We start from the raw sequence: 14,932 nt of genomic DNA, 5'->3' as shown, positions 1-14,932 counted from the left end.
CCATTTCTTCTCTCTCACTCCTGCCCAATCGCTATCATACAGGTGTGTTTCTTGAAGGAAACATATATTCGCATATGATTTGAGAATCAGGTGACAAATAAGCGCCCTTTTAGATCTATTTTGCAACCCTCTAACATTCCACCTAATCTATATATAAAGTCATAATACAATAAACTTAGTTGGGACTAGTATATAATTATTGTAAAAGAAAGGAAAAACCTAAGAGAGTAAATACGGAGACTGTGTAAACACCAAAAGCGCTCACTTTTATTCAGTAAATACATAACTGACTTTTATTTTTAATCTTCTCCTATATTTTCCATACTGTCGTTTATCTATAATCATAAAATGACGATAATAAGCATAGAAAAAGGACAAGGAAAGAAACAAAATACGACAGCAATAAGAATCCTTCCATACCACCCCAGTGCCTACCCACCCCTCAATGTTAATGGAAGGAGATAATATATCGTACGACTGTAAAGCTAATAAAATGTTAGCATAATATTTCTTGTTATAACAAAGGATTAAATAAAAATTAAGTAACAAACTAAAACTCCAACAATATGTACATATATACAGCACTCTATGTTTCCAAGACCCAGCTATGTTAGAACCCATATATACCACCCCCACGAGATCATACCCCGAATAATGAGAATAGCCATAAATAAAAGAGAAAAAAAAAAATTAACTTATCTAACTAGAATCTATATATAACCTAAATAGTTCATGTAAACCCGACCAATACATCATGCAATAAGGCATACATTAACTAGTAATACATTAAATATATATTAAACTATATCGCTGTTTCTTAAATGTCTCTAGAATGAAGTCCAGAACAATAAACATTCACTTTAGGACACCTCTTGAAGTGGAGCACATCAGCATCTCAGCAACAGTATCACAAGCAAAGGTTCCGCTTCTTACAGTTAGATGAGAGCCATAATACTCACAGAGAACCACAAAGAGGAAATATATCAGGAGAATATTCTTCCGAACAATCCAAGACGCCTGTACAGTCTCAAATTCCGGAACATCTTGACGCTTACTGGCATCTGCAGAGTCATACATTCTTCTATCTCCTACCCGATTTTCCCGCTTAATAGTTCAGATACGGTCTTTAACCAAGAACTCACGCCATAACAGAAACAATGTTAAGCCAACAGCAAGGCTTACTTACTTTGTTAGCATATTTGACAGAAATAAGCCTCGACAGTCACACAAAAAAAAATAGTCTTTGAACAACCACACATGCTGAACAAAATATTACTCGCATAAAAACATTTGCACAATTCAGCACTTGTAGGAGAACAGCATTTCTTCACAACGATAGTGTAAAGCATACTGAAAGATAACCAAAAACCTTTTCATACCACTGGGTAAGAGTTAAAGGCTTTAATAAAAGCTTCTTTAGCTTCCGACGGAACACTCGCTGAGTACTTAACCTCTTTATATGTAAATAAAAGAACACTCGGGTATCTCATCTGAAACCTTATATTTCTTTTAATTAAATCAGCACAGAAGGGAGCTAGCCTCTGCCTACTCAATTTTATTTGATGTGGCAAGTCTTGAGTAAAAGTAATTTTATGACTGTTCCATAACAATGTTTTTTGCTTCTTTGCTGACTGTAAAATGTTTTGCGCATCCTGAAAGTTCAACAGTTTTGTATAAATGATGCGAGGGATTTGTGAATCCTGTCTGCGTCTAATTGCTCTATGCGCCCTTTCAATTATTATTTTATCAGCAGTAATACTCGGACCCAAAAGTGCACTGAAAATCTGTCCACAGATTGAAATAAGGTCTTGGTTATCATATGTTTCAGGTAGCCCCCTAATAATGATATTATTACGACGGCTTCTCGCTTCCAGATCTGTTAGTTTAGTTTGTAATTCCTCAATAAGCACAGAATTGTTTTTTGTAATATCAGACACTTGACTAATTTTAAAGTCATTATTTTGTGTTTTTTGCTCTAATGTGTCCATTCTCTGTACTAACTGGTTAATAGATTTAGTAAGACCAGACATTTGGTCAGAAATAAGCTGGACAGCATCCTGAATTGGTTGAAGCGCAACTTTCAAATCTTCGATATGAAGAATTGGTTCAGTTTTTGTTTTGGCATTTGTTTTATTACCTGAGGAACTACTATCCAGAGCAGTTTTTGAAGTTCTCTGCCTTTTACATGTGTTATCTTTCTCAGGAGAAAGGATTGAGGAGATTTTTGCCTTAGAATTCTGGGCATCCACATTCTCCGCACTTTCTGACATGACTGAATTCCGATGAACAATACAGAAATAAGGAGCGCCAAATACCAGAAGCGCGAATCCTGTCAGGCACAAAGTTTCTCACACAGGCCTCCTGAAAACTCGTACTCCTTGTCCCAGAAACAGGATAAACAGGAAAAAAATACAGTTTTTGCCAGAAAACAGACCACCAATTAACTTCGGATAAGTTATATTAGTCTCTTGTATCACCGAGTAATAATTACATCCGTTTAGAAACACTTAAGGCTATAAAAATAAAAATTAACGGTAGGAGCTCGTGGGAAGGGTGCTAACTAGCCGACCACCATCTTGGAAATCCTTATACGGGTTCAAGAAAATAAGTTGAAAGTAAGTGCTTTATGATGTGCTATAAAAGTTAGTTTCAATGCAGCAAGAAGAAGGGATGTCTAGAGCTAGAAGTTTTTTTTAATGTTGTCCAGGAGAGAAGTAATTATGAGGTATAAAATGTAAACATGTTTAATTGTTTTACTACTTCCAGTTCTGGGGAAACACCTGGGAGATGTGTATTTTTAACACAGAGATGTTAGTTTGTTGGCCTAGGAACTGAGGGAACTGAAGGCAAGTCACAAAGAGTGATGTCATCCTGGCTGACCCAGCAGTAATATTTAATATTGATTTAAGAACTCTGTTAGGGAAAGACTGTGCATTTTGTGTTTTGTCTTGGACCTAGCAAGAACATCCACTCATCTGCATTTGCCTTGCTCTGCAAGTAAATTATTTAGGGCATAGTATCTTGTAGATACAGATAAGAATACAGTAAAGATTAGTTTAGATGTTTTCTGTATTTATTTGAGATTGTCCTGCAATGTTGTTTTAAAACATTTCCTGTGATTCTGAACTCTGTAGTTACTGTGTTGATTGAGTATTGTCTTGTTCTTTTATTATTAAATATATTTAAACCTGTCTTTGTGGCTGACATTTGTGAGACATATATAAGCTCTTAGAGTACTTGAATATGTATTTGGTGACACTGTACAGGCCACTCCTAAACAGCCTTACTCTTGGTCACACTTACCATTTGGGGAGATCTATGCCTGGCATACAGGGCATTGTCAGACCCCAATCTGATCGGCCTCCTGCATATCCAGAAAACAAACAGTACCAGAATTACCCATTCTAAAGACTTAAACCTTGCCTGTGATAGAAATCGACCTGCTGGAGAGATATGCATGTATCCCAGGGACTATCCAGTCTACGGAACAAGCTCCCTGTCCATGTGAAACAGAGTTCCTCCCTAATCCAATTCAAATGCAACTTGGACAACTGGGTAGGAAACCGGAAAGTCATCCCTGGTTTGGCACTTACGTCTCTTATGCAAACAGGTAACCTGTAAATGGTTCATCTCCCAGGCTCATGCTTACACTTATCAAGGGTATTAGAACTAGTCAGAGATTTGGGATGCATGGCTAGGCTTAAAAAGGCCCTTGTGGGCATTAGCCTAGTAAACACATATGAACCTATAAATGATTCTAGTCAAGTCACAACTTCAATGCTTTGGGCAGTTTCAAGAAAACCAGAAATAAATGGCCAGTCTTTGTTGGCACAAAAGATCTAGTGAAACCATATTACACATTGTCATCTGATCTTGTTTAGTATCCAGTCAGAGCAATCTTTTTACACTGGCTTGATATAATTCCAGTACTGAGATCCCATGATATCACCAGACCTCGTCTTCTATAATCTGACTTTTTTTCAAAACTGTTTCTATAATTCTTCCTGCTACTTGTTAGTTTAGTTTGTAATTCCTCAATAAGCACAGAATTGTTTTTTGTAATATCAGACACTTGACTAATTTTAAAGTCATTATTTTGTGTTTTTTGCTCTAATGTGTCCATTCTCTGTACTAACTGGTTAATAGATTTAGTAAGACCAGACATTTGGTCAGAAATAAGCTGGACAGCATCCTGAATTGGTTGAAGCGCAACTTTCAAATCTTCGATATGAAGAATTGGTTCAGTTTTTGTTTTGGCATTTGTTTTATTACCTGAGGAACTACTATCCAGAGCAGTTTTTGAAGTTCTCTGCCTTTTACATGTGTTATCTTTCTCAGGAGAAAGGATTGAGGAGATTTTTGCCTTAGAATTCTGGGCATCCACATTCTCCGCACTTTCTGACATGACTGAATTCCGATGAACAATACAGAAATAAGGAGCGCCAAATACCAGAAGCGCGAATCCTGTCAGGCACAAAGTTTCTCACACAGGCCTCCTGAAAACTCGTACTGCTTGTCCCAGAAACAGGATAAACAGGAAAAAAATACAGTTTTTGCCAGAAAACAGACCACCAATTAACTTCGGATAAGTTATATTAGTCTCTTGTATCACCGAGTAATAATTACATCCGTTTAGAAACACTTAAGGCTATAAAAATAAAAATTAACGGTAGGAGCTCGTGGGAAGGGTGCTAACTAGCCGACCACCATCTTGGAAATCCTTATACGGGTTCAAGAAAATAAGTTGAAAGTAAGTGCTTTATGATGTGCTATAAAAGTTAGTTTCAATGCAGCAAGAAGAAGGGATGTCTAGAGCTAGAAGTTTTTTTTAATGTTGTCCAGGAGAGAAGTAATTATGAGGTATAAAATGTAAACATGTTTAATTGTTTTACTACTTCCAGTTCTGGGGAAACACCTGGGAGATGTGTATTTTTAACACAGAGATGTTAGTTTGTTGGCCTAGGAACTGAGGGAACTGAAGGCAAGTCACAAAGAGTGATGTCATCCTGGCTGACCCAGCAGTAATATTTAATATTGATTTAAGAACTCTGTCAGGGAAAGACTGTGCATTTTGTGTTTTGTCTTGGACCTAGCAAGAACATCCACTCATCTGCATTTGCCTTGCTCTGCAAGTAAATTATTTAGGCATAGTATCTTGTAGATACAGATAAGAATACAGTAAAGATTAGTTTAGATGTTTTCTGTATTTATTTGAGATTGTCCTGCAATGTTGTTTTAAAACATTTCCTGTGATTCTGAACTCTGTAGTTACTGTGTTGATTGAGTATTGTCTTGTTCTTTTATTATTAAATATATTTAAACCTGTCTTTGTGGCTGACATTTGTGAGACATATATAAGCTCTTAGAGTACTTGAATATGTATTTGGTGACACTGTACAGGCCACTCCTAAACAGCCTTACTCTTGGTCACACTTACCATTTGGGGAGATCTATGCCTGGCATACAGGGCATTGTCAGACCCCAATCTGATCGGCCTCCTGCATATCCAGAAAACAAACAGTACCAGAATTACCCATTCTAAAGACTTAAACCTTGCCTGTGATAGAAATCGACCTGCTGGAGAGATATGCATGTATCCCAGGGACTACCCAGTCTACGGAACAAGCTCCCTGTCCATGTGAAACAGAGTTCCTCCCTAATCCAATTCAAATGCAACTTGGACAACTGGGTAGGAAACCGGAAAGTCATCCCTGGTTTGGCACTTACGTCTCTTATGCAAACAGGTAACCTGTAAATGGTTCATCTCCCAGGCTCATGCTTACACTTATCAAGGGTATTAGAACTAGTCAGAGATTTGGGATGCATGGCTAGGCTTAAAAAGGCTCTTGTGGGCATTAGCCTAGTAAACACATATGAACCTATAAATGATTCTAGTCAAGTCACAACTTCAATGCTTTGGGCAGTTTCAAGAAAACCAGAAATAAATGGCCAGTCTTTGTTGGCACAAAAGATCTAGTGAAACCATATTACACATTGTCATCTGATCTTGTTTAGTATCCAGTCAGAGCAATCTTTTTACACTGGCTTGATATAATTCCAGTACTGAGATCCCATGATATCACCAGACCTCGTCTTCTATAATCTGACTTTTTTTCAAAACTGTTTCTATAATTCTTCCTGCTACTTAAGATCAAAATAACTGCAATACACAGTTTTTGTCACTGTTTTGTTTCCATGTTTATAAAGTAAATCACATTCACATATCCCCTTTTCCATCCCTTAGGTACCAAAGCCACCACTTTCCACAATTCCTTTAAAACAGTGAGACAGCAGGTAAGTAATGTCAGGACGCACATGATTTACTCACATGCCAAAATGAATTCCAATACAGTTTCAGAATCTACTGTATAACTATGGATATCTGTAATTTGTCAGCTATGATCACTACTCTAACCTAATAAAGGAAGAAATACAGCCACACACACAGAAAATAAACGTAGACAGCCCGCTCTGTGAAAAAAAAATCTCCCTACTTTATCCGAGTTAACCTCCTACTCTTAAATTGTATACCTCTGCTCAAGTATCTACCATGTCCCTTAAACACGTTTTTTTTTTCTCTCCCTCAGACACATACATACATACATACATACATACGTATGTATTACATATTTATTCCCCTTGTTTACACAAACTGAAAAGCAGAGTTGTTAAATTAACACACCTTTTCATTCTATTCTGTTACAATGTTTTAAGTTTTTTTTTTGATGAGCGAATGTATATCAAGTCATTACACACTTCATACAACATTATATAGAAACGCAATAAAATAGCTTTCACGCTTCGTATCTATTACCTTACTAAACACCTACCATGAAATATAAATTTTACAATACGCTGTCCACCACTTCCCATTGCATTGCTACTGCTAAACAGCCCGGTTACAGATTTGCTTTCATAGGCGGGCAGCGACCCAGTCAAAACGCATATTATCCATAAAAGTCGCATTTTCTCTGTACACTTCTCTCTGACAACTTACATAGTTCAATAATGTACCTAACCTCTGTGGCCAGACAGCGGCACTCAATCTTTCTGCAGTATTCACGCCAACTGTGCAGATCAACCTATCAGTATTAACATTCAGTGATTGATAGGCGAAATTACCAGCCGCTGAGCTGCGGTTCCTACTCCTACAACTCCGGAAAAAAAAATGTGAAGTGGGCGTGGCTACGCAGTAGTGACGAAATTGGTAATAGTCGGATGCCGGTTGCACTGTAGACCGTTAACAAAAGTTGGAGTATCTACGTGTCAGTGTTGTGCCTGAAGTCGTAATTGTCGTAAAGAGAAAGGTATCCGCCCCTCAACCCGTGGGAGGAGACTAATGTTAGACAGTGGTGTCTATTCAGGTTAAGCATCCTCTTATTAGTGTTTTTGGTTGGCATGCATTAACGCACGTAAAGTAAAAGTTCCCTTCCCAAACGCTTGTATTGACAGAGGTGTTCTGTTTCATAGTAGCATTTGTCACCTCCACAGGATTCTGTCATGTCCCGGTGCTTACTGGTGGCCGGTTGTGTTATTTGTCTCCCCAGTTAGTTTTATTATGTCAGTGAGTGAAGATCCTTCCAAAGAGAGCCCCGAACGGTCACAACAACAAAGCTTTATTAAACGGATCCTAGTAACAGGAGGAGCCGGGTTCATGTAAGTGTTTGCTTGTGATCTTAGCTTTTGGACTTTGCTGACAAAACGGTCTTGGACATTTAGCATGTTTACCAGAGGGTCTTTAGTAGTGAATATCAGTTGGTGATGAGTTGTAATATTAATTGATCTGTTGTGTTCTTTATAGTGGTGTAATGGGTGCTGCCGTTCTCTGTTGCGCTTCAGCACTACTAAGAAGTTTTTGTGGAAAACGTTGCTTCTGAAATTAGGAAAGCTTCTGGTATACCGTTAAACACTTAATATTGTTTTGAATAAATTGCTGAAACTCGACTTATGCCTTTATTTGTGTATTTTATGTTAGCAGAGCAGTCTTTTGTCAAATTTAATACTAAATAAGCAACCACAACCAAAAACAGTAGTTTAAATGCTTCAGTAGTCTACGTGGAAAAGAATGGATGAGTTGAAAGTAAGGATGCAGCCCTCGGGGATATTAGGGTCAGTATGAATAAAGTCAGTTTAGCAAGTTGGTTTCCCAAAACTTGAATTGAGGGTGATAGTTGAGAACGCTGGACTGAAGTAGTGCGATTGCGTACTGCTTAGAATGTTACGGCATTAGCGCACATTGACAGCTACTCACTGTTGCTAAACCTTATCACAAACAGTATTTTATAAAACGTTATGTCAGAAAAAAAGTTTACAAAAATCAGTAGCGATGCTAAGCGATTCTTCACTTGACTGGGCTAAGCTTATGAAAGCTCCAGGGCCATTAGCGTAGTACACACCTATGAACATTTCTATGGCTGTGTGTTTCTATAGAACAACCTTGATTTTACCCTGTCCCTCATTAAAAAGTTTGATTTTCTGGCAAACCACAGAAAATTACAGTAAATATCAGACATTATAACTTCCTAGTTCAAAAAAGGTGTGTTGAATTCAAAGCTTGTAGTACTATTGATTTTTTTAACCAGGGCTGGTGTTAGCATTTTGGGGCACCCCACAAATGTCAAGCAGGGGACCCGTGTGCACTTCGAGTCTAAGTATCACCATGTCACTGCCACTCCCAAACAACCTTTTAACACATGCTGCAAATGTTTAGGAGTTGTATGCACAGACTGACCTGTAGCTACGTTGCTCTTGCATTACAACGGGCCTGTGTACTGCATTATGTTGGCCCATTCACAAAGGGACAGTCACAGTTATTGGAATTTAGTTGCAACAATAATACATTACAATGACTGTATGTACAGGTTTGGACTTGGCACCCTATGCACTGCATAGTGGTCTATCACCCAACACACACACACACCCTTCCTCCACTGTTCCCCTCTGTTTCCCCATCTTGGCCCCCATACCATAAACATTACTTTTTTTTCTTCCTTTTCTCAGATTTTGACTTAAGTCTTTAACGTTTTAAGAAACCATGACTTTTCTATAGGCTCTGAAGTGCATTTTAATTGTTTTGTTCTTTTTGGCACTCTTTTCATCCAGTGATGGCTTGAACAGAAATGATGATTAATGAAAGAAATTCAGTGTTGTGTGTTCAACTTTAGTTTTCGTTGCATCCTTTCAACACACCTTTCCTGACCAAGACAGCACAGTAAACTCAATTAAACCAGGGCCCCCAGAAGCCATAGGGTTATAGATGCCTTGGAATGCATTTTGGAGTATTTTTCCTACTTTTAATCCAATGGTGGCCTAAACAAAAATCACAGTAAGAAAATAGTGTGTCTTATTTTTTTCTTTTAAGAAAGATATAAATTGTGCCCAAGACTTCATGTTCAAAGCTGACAAAATAGTAACTGGCAGTAAACAAGCCAGTTATTCTGAGGATATACAGATCCTTTCTGGGAATACTGACTGCCTCGCTAACCCCCCAAAAAGGCAGTCACTTCCTGTGCATCCCTCTGGTATTAGATTGGGATGAAAGCAGAGTTTCAAATGTTCAATGTCATGTGTGCAAGTTACTGCTGTCCTACATCTACATAGCATGCCTCCTCACTCCTAACCCCAGAGGCAGCTAGCTACCTGTATATGTGCCTGATGTGTGACTGTGAGGAAAATGAAAAAATGATTACAGTAATGTGTTACACTTTGTTGCTCCCTGACAGTACACGGCCCCTTCTTCTTTCGGCTTTTACCGGTTAGGGCTCGCCACAGCGGATCATCTGTCCGCTCATGATTGGCAGTGGAGTTTTACAGTGTCGTGTTGCCAGCCTGGCGCCCAACCTTCCACAGACTGCACACACTCACACCTAGGGCCAATTTAGAGTGTCCAATCCACCTACTGCATGTCTTTGGGATGTGGGAGGAAACCGGAGCACCCGGAGGAAACCCACATGACCACAGGGAGGACATGCAGACTCTGCACAGAAGGCACCCCAGCCGAGAATCGAACTGGAGAACCTCTTGCTGTGAGGCGGCAATGCTAACCGCTGCACCACCGTGGCCGCCCAGACAGTACACTGCCCCTACACAAGCTAAAGTAAACTTCTTTATACATCTCCGAGACTTGTGAAAAAATTAAAAGAAACAATGACCATACTGTCGCTCTCCTATCTTGGACACAATAGAAGAGTCTTTGTGGGTTCTGTTCAAGCAGCTTTATTTTATACAAGCACATCTTGATAGAAGATTACTAACTTTAACTTAAGTAACTTATGTACAAACTAACTGCAGGATTCATACATGCTTACTCCCTGGCTACACTCTCAAAGTGGCACTGCTCAGTCTTTATACATGCATGTTACGTCTTTAATATGCTTCTTAATGATACATTACACACAGCACGTACACTCTGATGTACATTCTCTCTCTCTCTTGAAAAACAAAACATACAATGTTATGAGTCTATTTGGCATGCAGATATCACATACAGTTATATATAGATACACAGATAAGTCCATGTTGCTGCATATTTCACACTGGCGTGAACATAAAACTGGGGACTGGACTTGGCAACTGGAGTGGTCTCCATACATTGATCAGTCTTTGAAGAGTCTGAAACACCTTCAGGATTGGAGTTAGAGATAGTAGCATACACTGGGATGGAAACAACATTTGATTTGCTTGAGATTTAGAGTCTGTGTCCTTCAAATTATATTTTGATGGTGATTCTGGTACAGGGAGTAAATGTCTGCGGTTTCTCCTGTACTCCATACCCTTAGATTCTACAAGGTAGGATCTCAGCTCAGAACGTATACCTATAACTTGACCAATCCGGTTAAAACTTTCGCCATTTGTATTCTCACTGTTTCCACTTCCCTCAACAGATGAAGAAATCTGTTAAATTTGACCTAATTAGACTTCTGGATCGAACGCTTTTTGAATAGTTGAGCGTTTATGGATTTGTTGTTCTTAGCTTTCGGTCTTAATAAACTGGAACAAATGGGTAACATTGTTCTAGTTTGCTGAGCAGGTGAGCAAAGAATATCATAACTGGGTATGTTTCTGAGATTAAGTAAATTCAGAAAGACATCAGTATTGTCACACTTTAACCTTTCAAGTAATTGCTTTGCACTCTGCACGGCACATTCAGCTAGACTATTTGACTGCGGATACTGTACTAGGCTAATGGCCCTGGAGCCTTTACAAACCAAGCCCATAGGATTACCCTGGCATTGTGCCACCTGACATTAGTTCCCAGTGCATCTGTCGAGTAGAGCCACTGCAGTGATTCCTGAACAAAGTCCCATTCTTTTGCAAATTTCTGAAAGTACTGACTAGTAAATTGAGTATCATTGTCAGGCATAACTTTGTGTGGACTAGCATGGACTGAGAATTTATTTGGTGGTGGTGCTGCGGTAGTGTTGTCGCCTCACAGTAAGACGTTTTCCTGTTCGAATCTCAGCTAGAGCGTCTTCTGTGTGGAGACATGCATGAATGGGCGTACCTTCGTTGAAGGTTGTGTGTCAGGGCCGGCAACTCGGCACGTAAAAATCTACTGCCAGTCATTAGCGAACCAGAGTTCCACTGTGGCGACCCCTAACTGGGAAAAGCCGAAAGACACAACATTTAAGTTTGATGACCGGGGAAGTCCACTGAGCCATGAAGAGCCTGTTTTCAGTGGAGACCCGGGGAGAAAAGCTCCAGAAGAAGAATTTATTGTACATAATTTACATGTTGCAAGTAAACAAACTTAATTATAAATATTCAGTGAGTAGATTTAAACATAAAGTATATATACAACACAATAGTCACTGTGGTTATAGACATTGTACATATGTGTAGAGAAGTACACAGCATGTTAGATATAATATAAAGTCATTGTCTGTAGTTAGTAGGTATATATTGATCAACGAAAGAAAGTGAATAATGTACTTGACAGCAGTACCTCACAAGTGTGGGGGTGGGGCAGATCAGTAACACGTATGGGAGAGAATCTCCCATGTCACAGAGGTAAATCATTGAGAAATGACGTTTCAACTTAGTAATAACAGTAGTGGATGTTGATTAGGTAGTAAGTCAATCTCAAACCGTTTTGAATAAGAGTCTGCCAATACTGAGTAGTGTTGATTGTTCCACTCAACGATATCAGTGGCTACTGTCGACCAAGGTAGTTCAGGTGGAGTGGCAATTTTCTGTTTGAGGTCTTCAGCTACCTTCTGGTGATGTTCCAGTCATGATCATACAACATTTTTGCCCGTTAACTCTCTTAAAGGTGCCGTCAACTCAGTGAAGTCTGATATGAACTTGCCTGAATAGTTGACCATGCCTAGGAAACATTGTAGATCTTGAACATTGTCTGGTGTTGGCATGTCAAGAGTAGCTGCTTGCTTGGTCGGATATGGCCTCAAAGCAATACTGGTAACCAAATGACCTACACATGTAACTTGTGGAAGCCTGAATTTGCACTTCAGAGGGTTGAGCTTCAAGTTTACTTCATGTGCCCTATCTAGAACTCTTGCTTCACCATTGCCTCCAACCAGTAAATCATCTACTATTATGGCACAAGGATAACCTGAAAAAATTTGCTCCGTTGCACACTGAAAGACTTCACTTGCAGAATTTATTCCAGATGGCATCCTAATGAGGATTTCTGATCAGGCATCACTTGCCAAAATGAACTTTTTGCATCTAAAACAGAAAAGAACAGTGGCATTCGGTATCAGAGCTGTGGCCTCTTTGACTGTGTACATTGGATGATACTGTCTCTTCAATGCTTTGTTCAGATTTCTTGGGTCAATACATATTCTGATTTCATCTCAGCCTTTTTTTGTGAGCTGCCACCATAGGCGACACTCATTCCTTTGGTTCTGTTACTGGACAAATTGCACCTTGTTGTACCGTTTTATCCAACTGAACCTTGACTTTTTATTCTGCATAGCTATTGGAACTTTTCTTGCTGGTCTGACCACTGGAGTGACCTCTGGGTCTAACTTCTTAGAATACACCACTGGAAGTTTGCCTAAGTTATCAAAAACATCGGTATATTCTTAGAAAATAGTTTCAGAAAAATTAGAACTCAAAGATGCACTTATGTGATGCTTTTTCTTTGGTAAAAGAAAGCAGATTCATTCTCAAACTGTCTTTGAGACCTAGTAAAGACTGTACTGGCCTTCGGACTACATAGAATAACAATTTGTAACAGCTCTTGGCCAAATAACATGAAAGCATCACTGCACCTTCAGTTTGAATTTCTTCACCTCCATAAGCAACAAGATTTGCACTATTGGTCACATTGAGTTGCTCATCAGCTCTCCCTCTATCAAATGTGTCTGCCGATATAACATTATACTTTGAATCAGTGTCTACTTTAAGCTCTGGGAATTTACTATTTATCTGGACAGTACAAAATACTTTGCTCTTTGCCAACAGAGTCACTGCATCAACTCTTTTATCAAGCACTGATGCACCATCTACATAGAAAGCTGACTGTTGTGTCTCTACTTGATCAACTTCCACACCATCTACATAGAAAGCTGACTGTTGTGCCTCTACTTGATCAACTTCCACATCATCTACATAGAAAGCTGACTGTTGTCTCTCTACTTGATCAACTTCCACACCATCTACATAGAAAGCTGACTGTTGTGTCTGTACTTGATCAATTTCCTTTGCTGACCAAATGCTAAACATCTCTTCTCTTTTAAACTCATGATTTGCACCACAGTTGTGACAGTCAGCAATAAAGCTGTCCTGGGTTTTGCTGATTCATGCTTGTACTGCACTGAGGATGCTCCTTTAACTGCACTAGCCTTAGAATTTGCTGGAAAGCTACACATTTTCCTTGGTGAGCTAGCGGGGGCTGTGGCTTCTATGTGCTTAGGCCTACTTCTGTTTGCCATGTGGTGCATACTATCTACATTTGCCCTGGAGCCTGCTGAAACCATGCATTTGTCATTCGCAAGCATACTTGCATGTTTTTCTGTCACTTCATGGATCTGAAAAATCTCTATGGCTTTGCTCGACATTAAATCGCTATCACGAAGCAAGATCTTTCTCACAGCAACACTACTAATACCACACACAAGCCTGTCCTTTGTTAACTCATCTTTTAAGATACCAAACTGACACGTTTTAGCTTTGTTTCTCAGGTCAGTTATCCAGACTGGTTTCTGATCTCTCTTTTAAAACAAATGCCTCTGCAGTGTAATATTTGCCTGGGGGTTACACATCGCTCTGAACTTGCGCTTCAAACACTCAGGTCTTCCTTGATTTTGCCTGTACAACAATATGATGTTTTTTTACCTACTCTCTCATATACTTCTGGTGCTACACAAATGAATGCTCTCTTTCTATGGTCTCTGACCTAGCTAGGTTTAACAAAATAGATGCCTTGGTGTGTGCATCTTTATCTGAATAAGCTGCTTGTGTAAAAATATCATACTTTTGCTCAAATATTCTCCAATTCTCTACAATATTCTGATCAAATACAAGTGATAAGGGCTTTTGAAATCCATTATATTAATAGATGCAGGTGAAGTGTTTTGCAAATAACACAAACACATATGCCAGTATTTGTAACTTTGTGCTTTTGCAATTATGCTTTTGGGCTTTACTGCAAAACAACTCTCTTGGGCACTGTATCACCTTTGAAATCACTTTATTGCAAGAAATCACCTCTCCTCAGTGTAAGAAACAACTGCACAATGCAAGTCTCTCTGCAACTGGACTTTGGAAAATAAGCTTCTAGGGCACTGTAATACTTCTGATATTAGAACATCACAATGTGAATGAACTGAGCAGAAGCTCAGAGTCAGTAACATTTCAAAGTAATTGCATTTTGCAAATAAACTGTACACAGCACACTGAAATTTCCCCCAAATGGCGGTACCTTACTAGGCAATTCTTTACAGTGTAAGATACATTCTGTAATGGC

At 39.0% G+C, this 14,932-nt stretch overlaps 2 protein-coding genes across 5 annotated transcripts in view; one reads left to right on the top strand and one right to left on the bottom strand.

Moving 5' to 3' along the window:
- The window catches only part of GPR180 (G protein-coupled receptor 180), a 552,808-nt gene extending 545,621 nt beyond the window's left edge, over positions 1–7,187 (bottom strand). The window contains exon 1 of the mRNA XM_044073002.1: positions 6,831–7,187. Coding sequence (XP_043928937.1) covers positions 6,831–6,966 — 136 coding nt within the window. The 5' untranslated portion in view covers positions 6,967–7,187. The remainder of the gene's footprint in view (positions 1–6,830) is intronic.
- A 144-nt stretch (positions 7,188–7,331) lies between these two features.
- TGDS (TDP-glucose 4,6-dehydratase) overlaps positions 7,332–14,932 on the top strand; it is a 750,932-nt gene continuing 743,331 nt past the window's right edge. The window contains exon 1 of one of the 4 annotated variants that reach the window (XR_006365114.1): positions 7,332–7,656. Coding sequence is in view for 3 of the 4 variants with exons in the window: in XM_044073003.1 (XP_043928938.1) it covers positions 7,559–7,656 (98 nt within the window). In the remaining variant the exon portion in view is untranslated. The remainder of the gene's footprint in view (positions 7,657–14,932) is intronic. The other 3 variants (XM_044073003.1, XM_044073005.1, XM_044073004.1) reach the window with 3 other exon arrangements.

Source organism: Protopterus annectens, chromosome 5.part1 (assembly GCF_019279795.1).
Source record: "Protopterus annectens isolate FY-2018-M chromosome 5.part1, PAN1.0, whole genome shotgun sequence".
NCBI lineage: Eukaryota > Metazoa > Chordata > Ceratodontiformes > Protopteridae > Protopterus > Protopterus annectens.
Note: the sequence above shows the minus strand (reverse complement) of the source record. Positions and strands in the feature narration are given on the sequence as shown.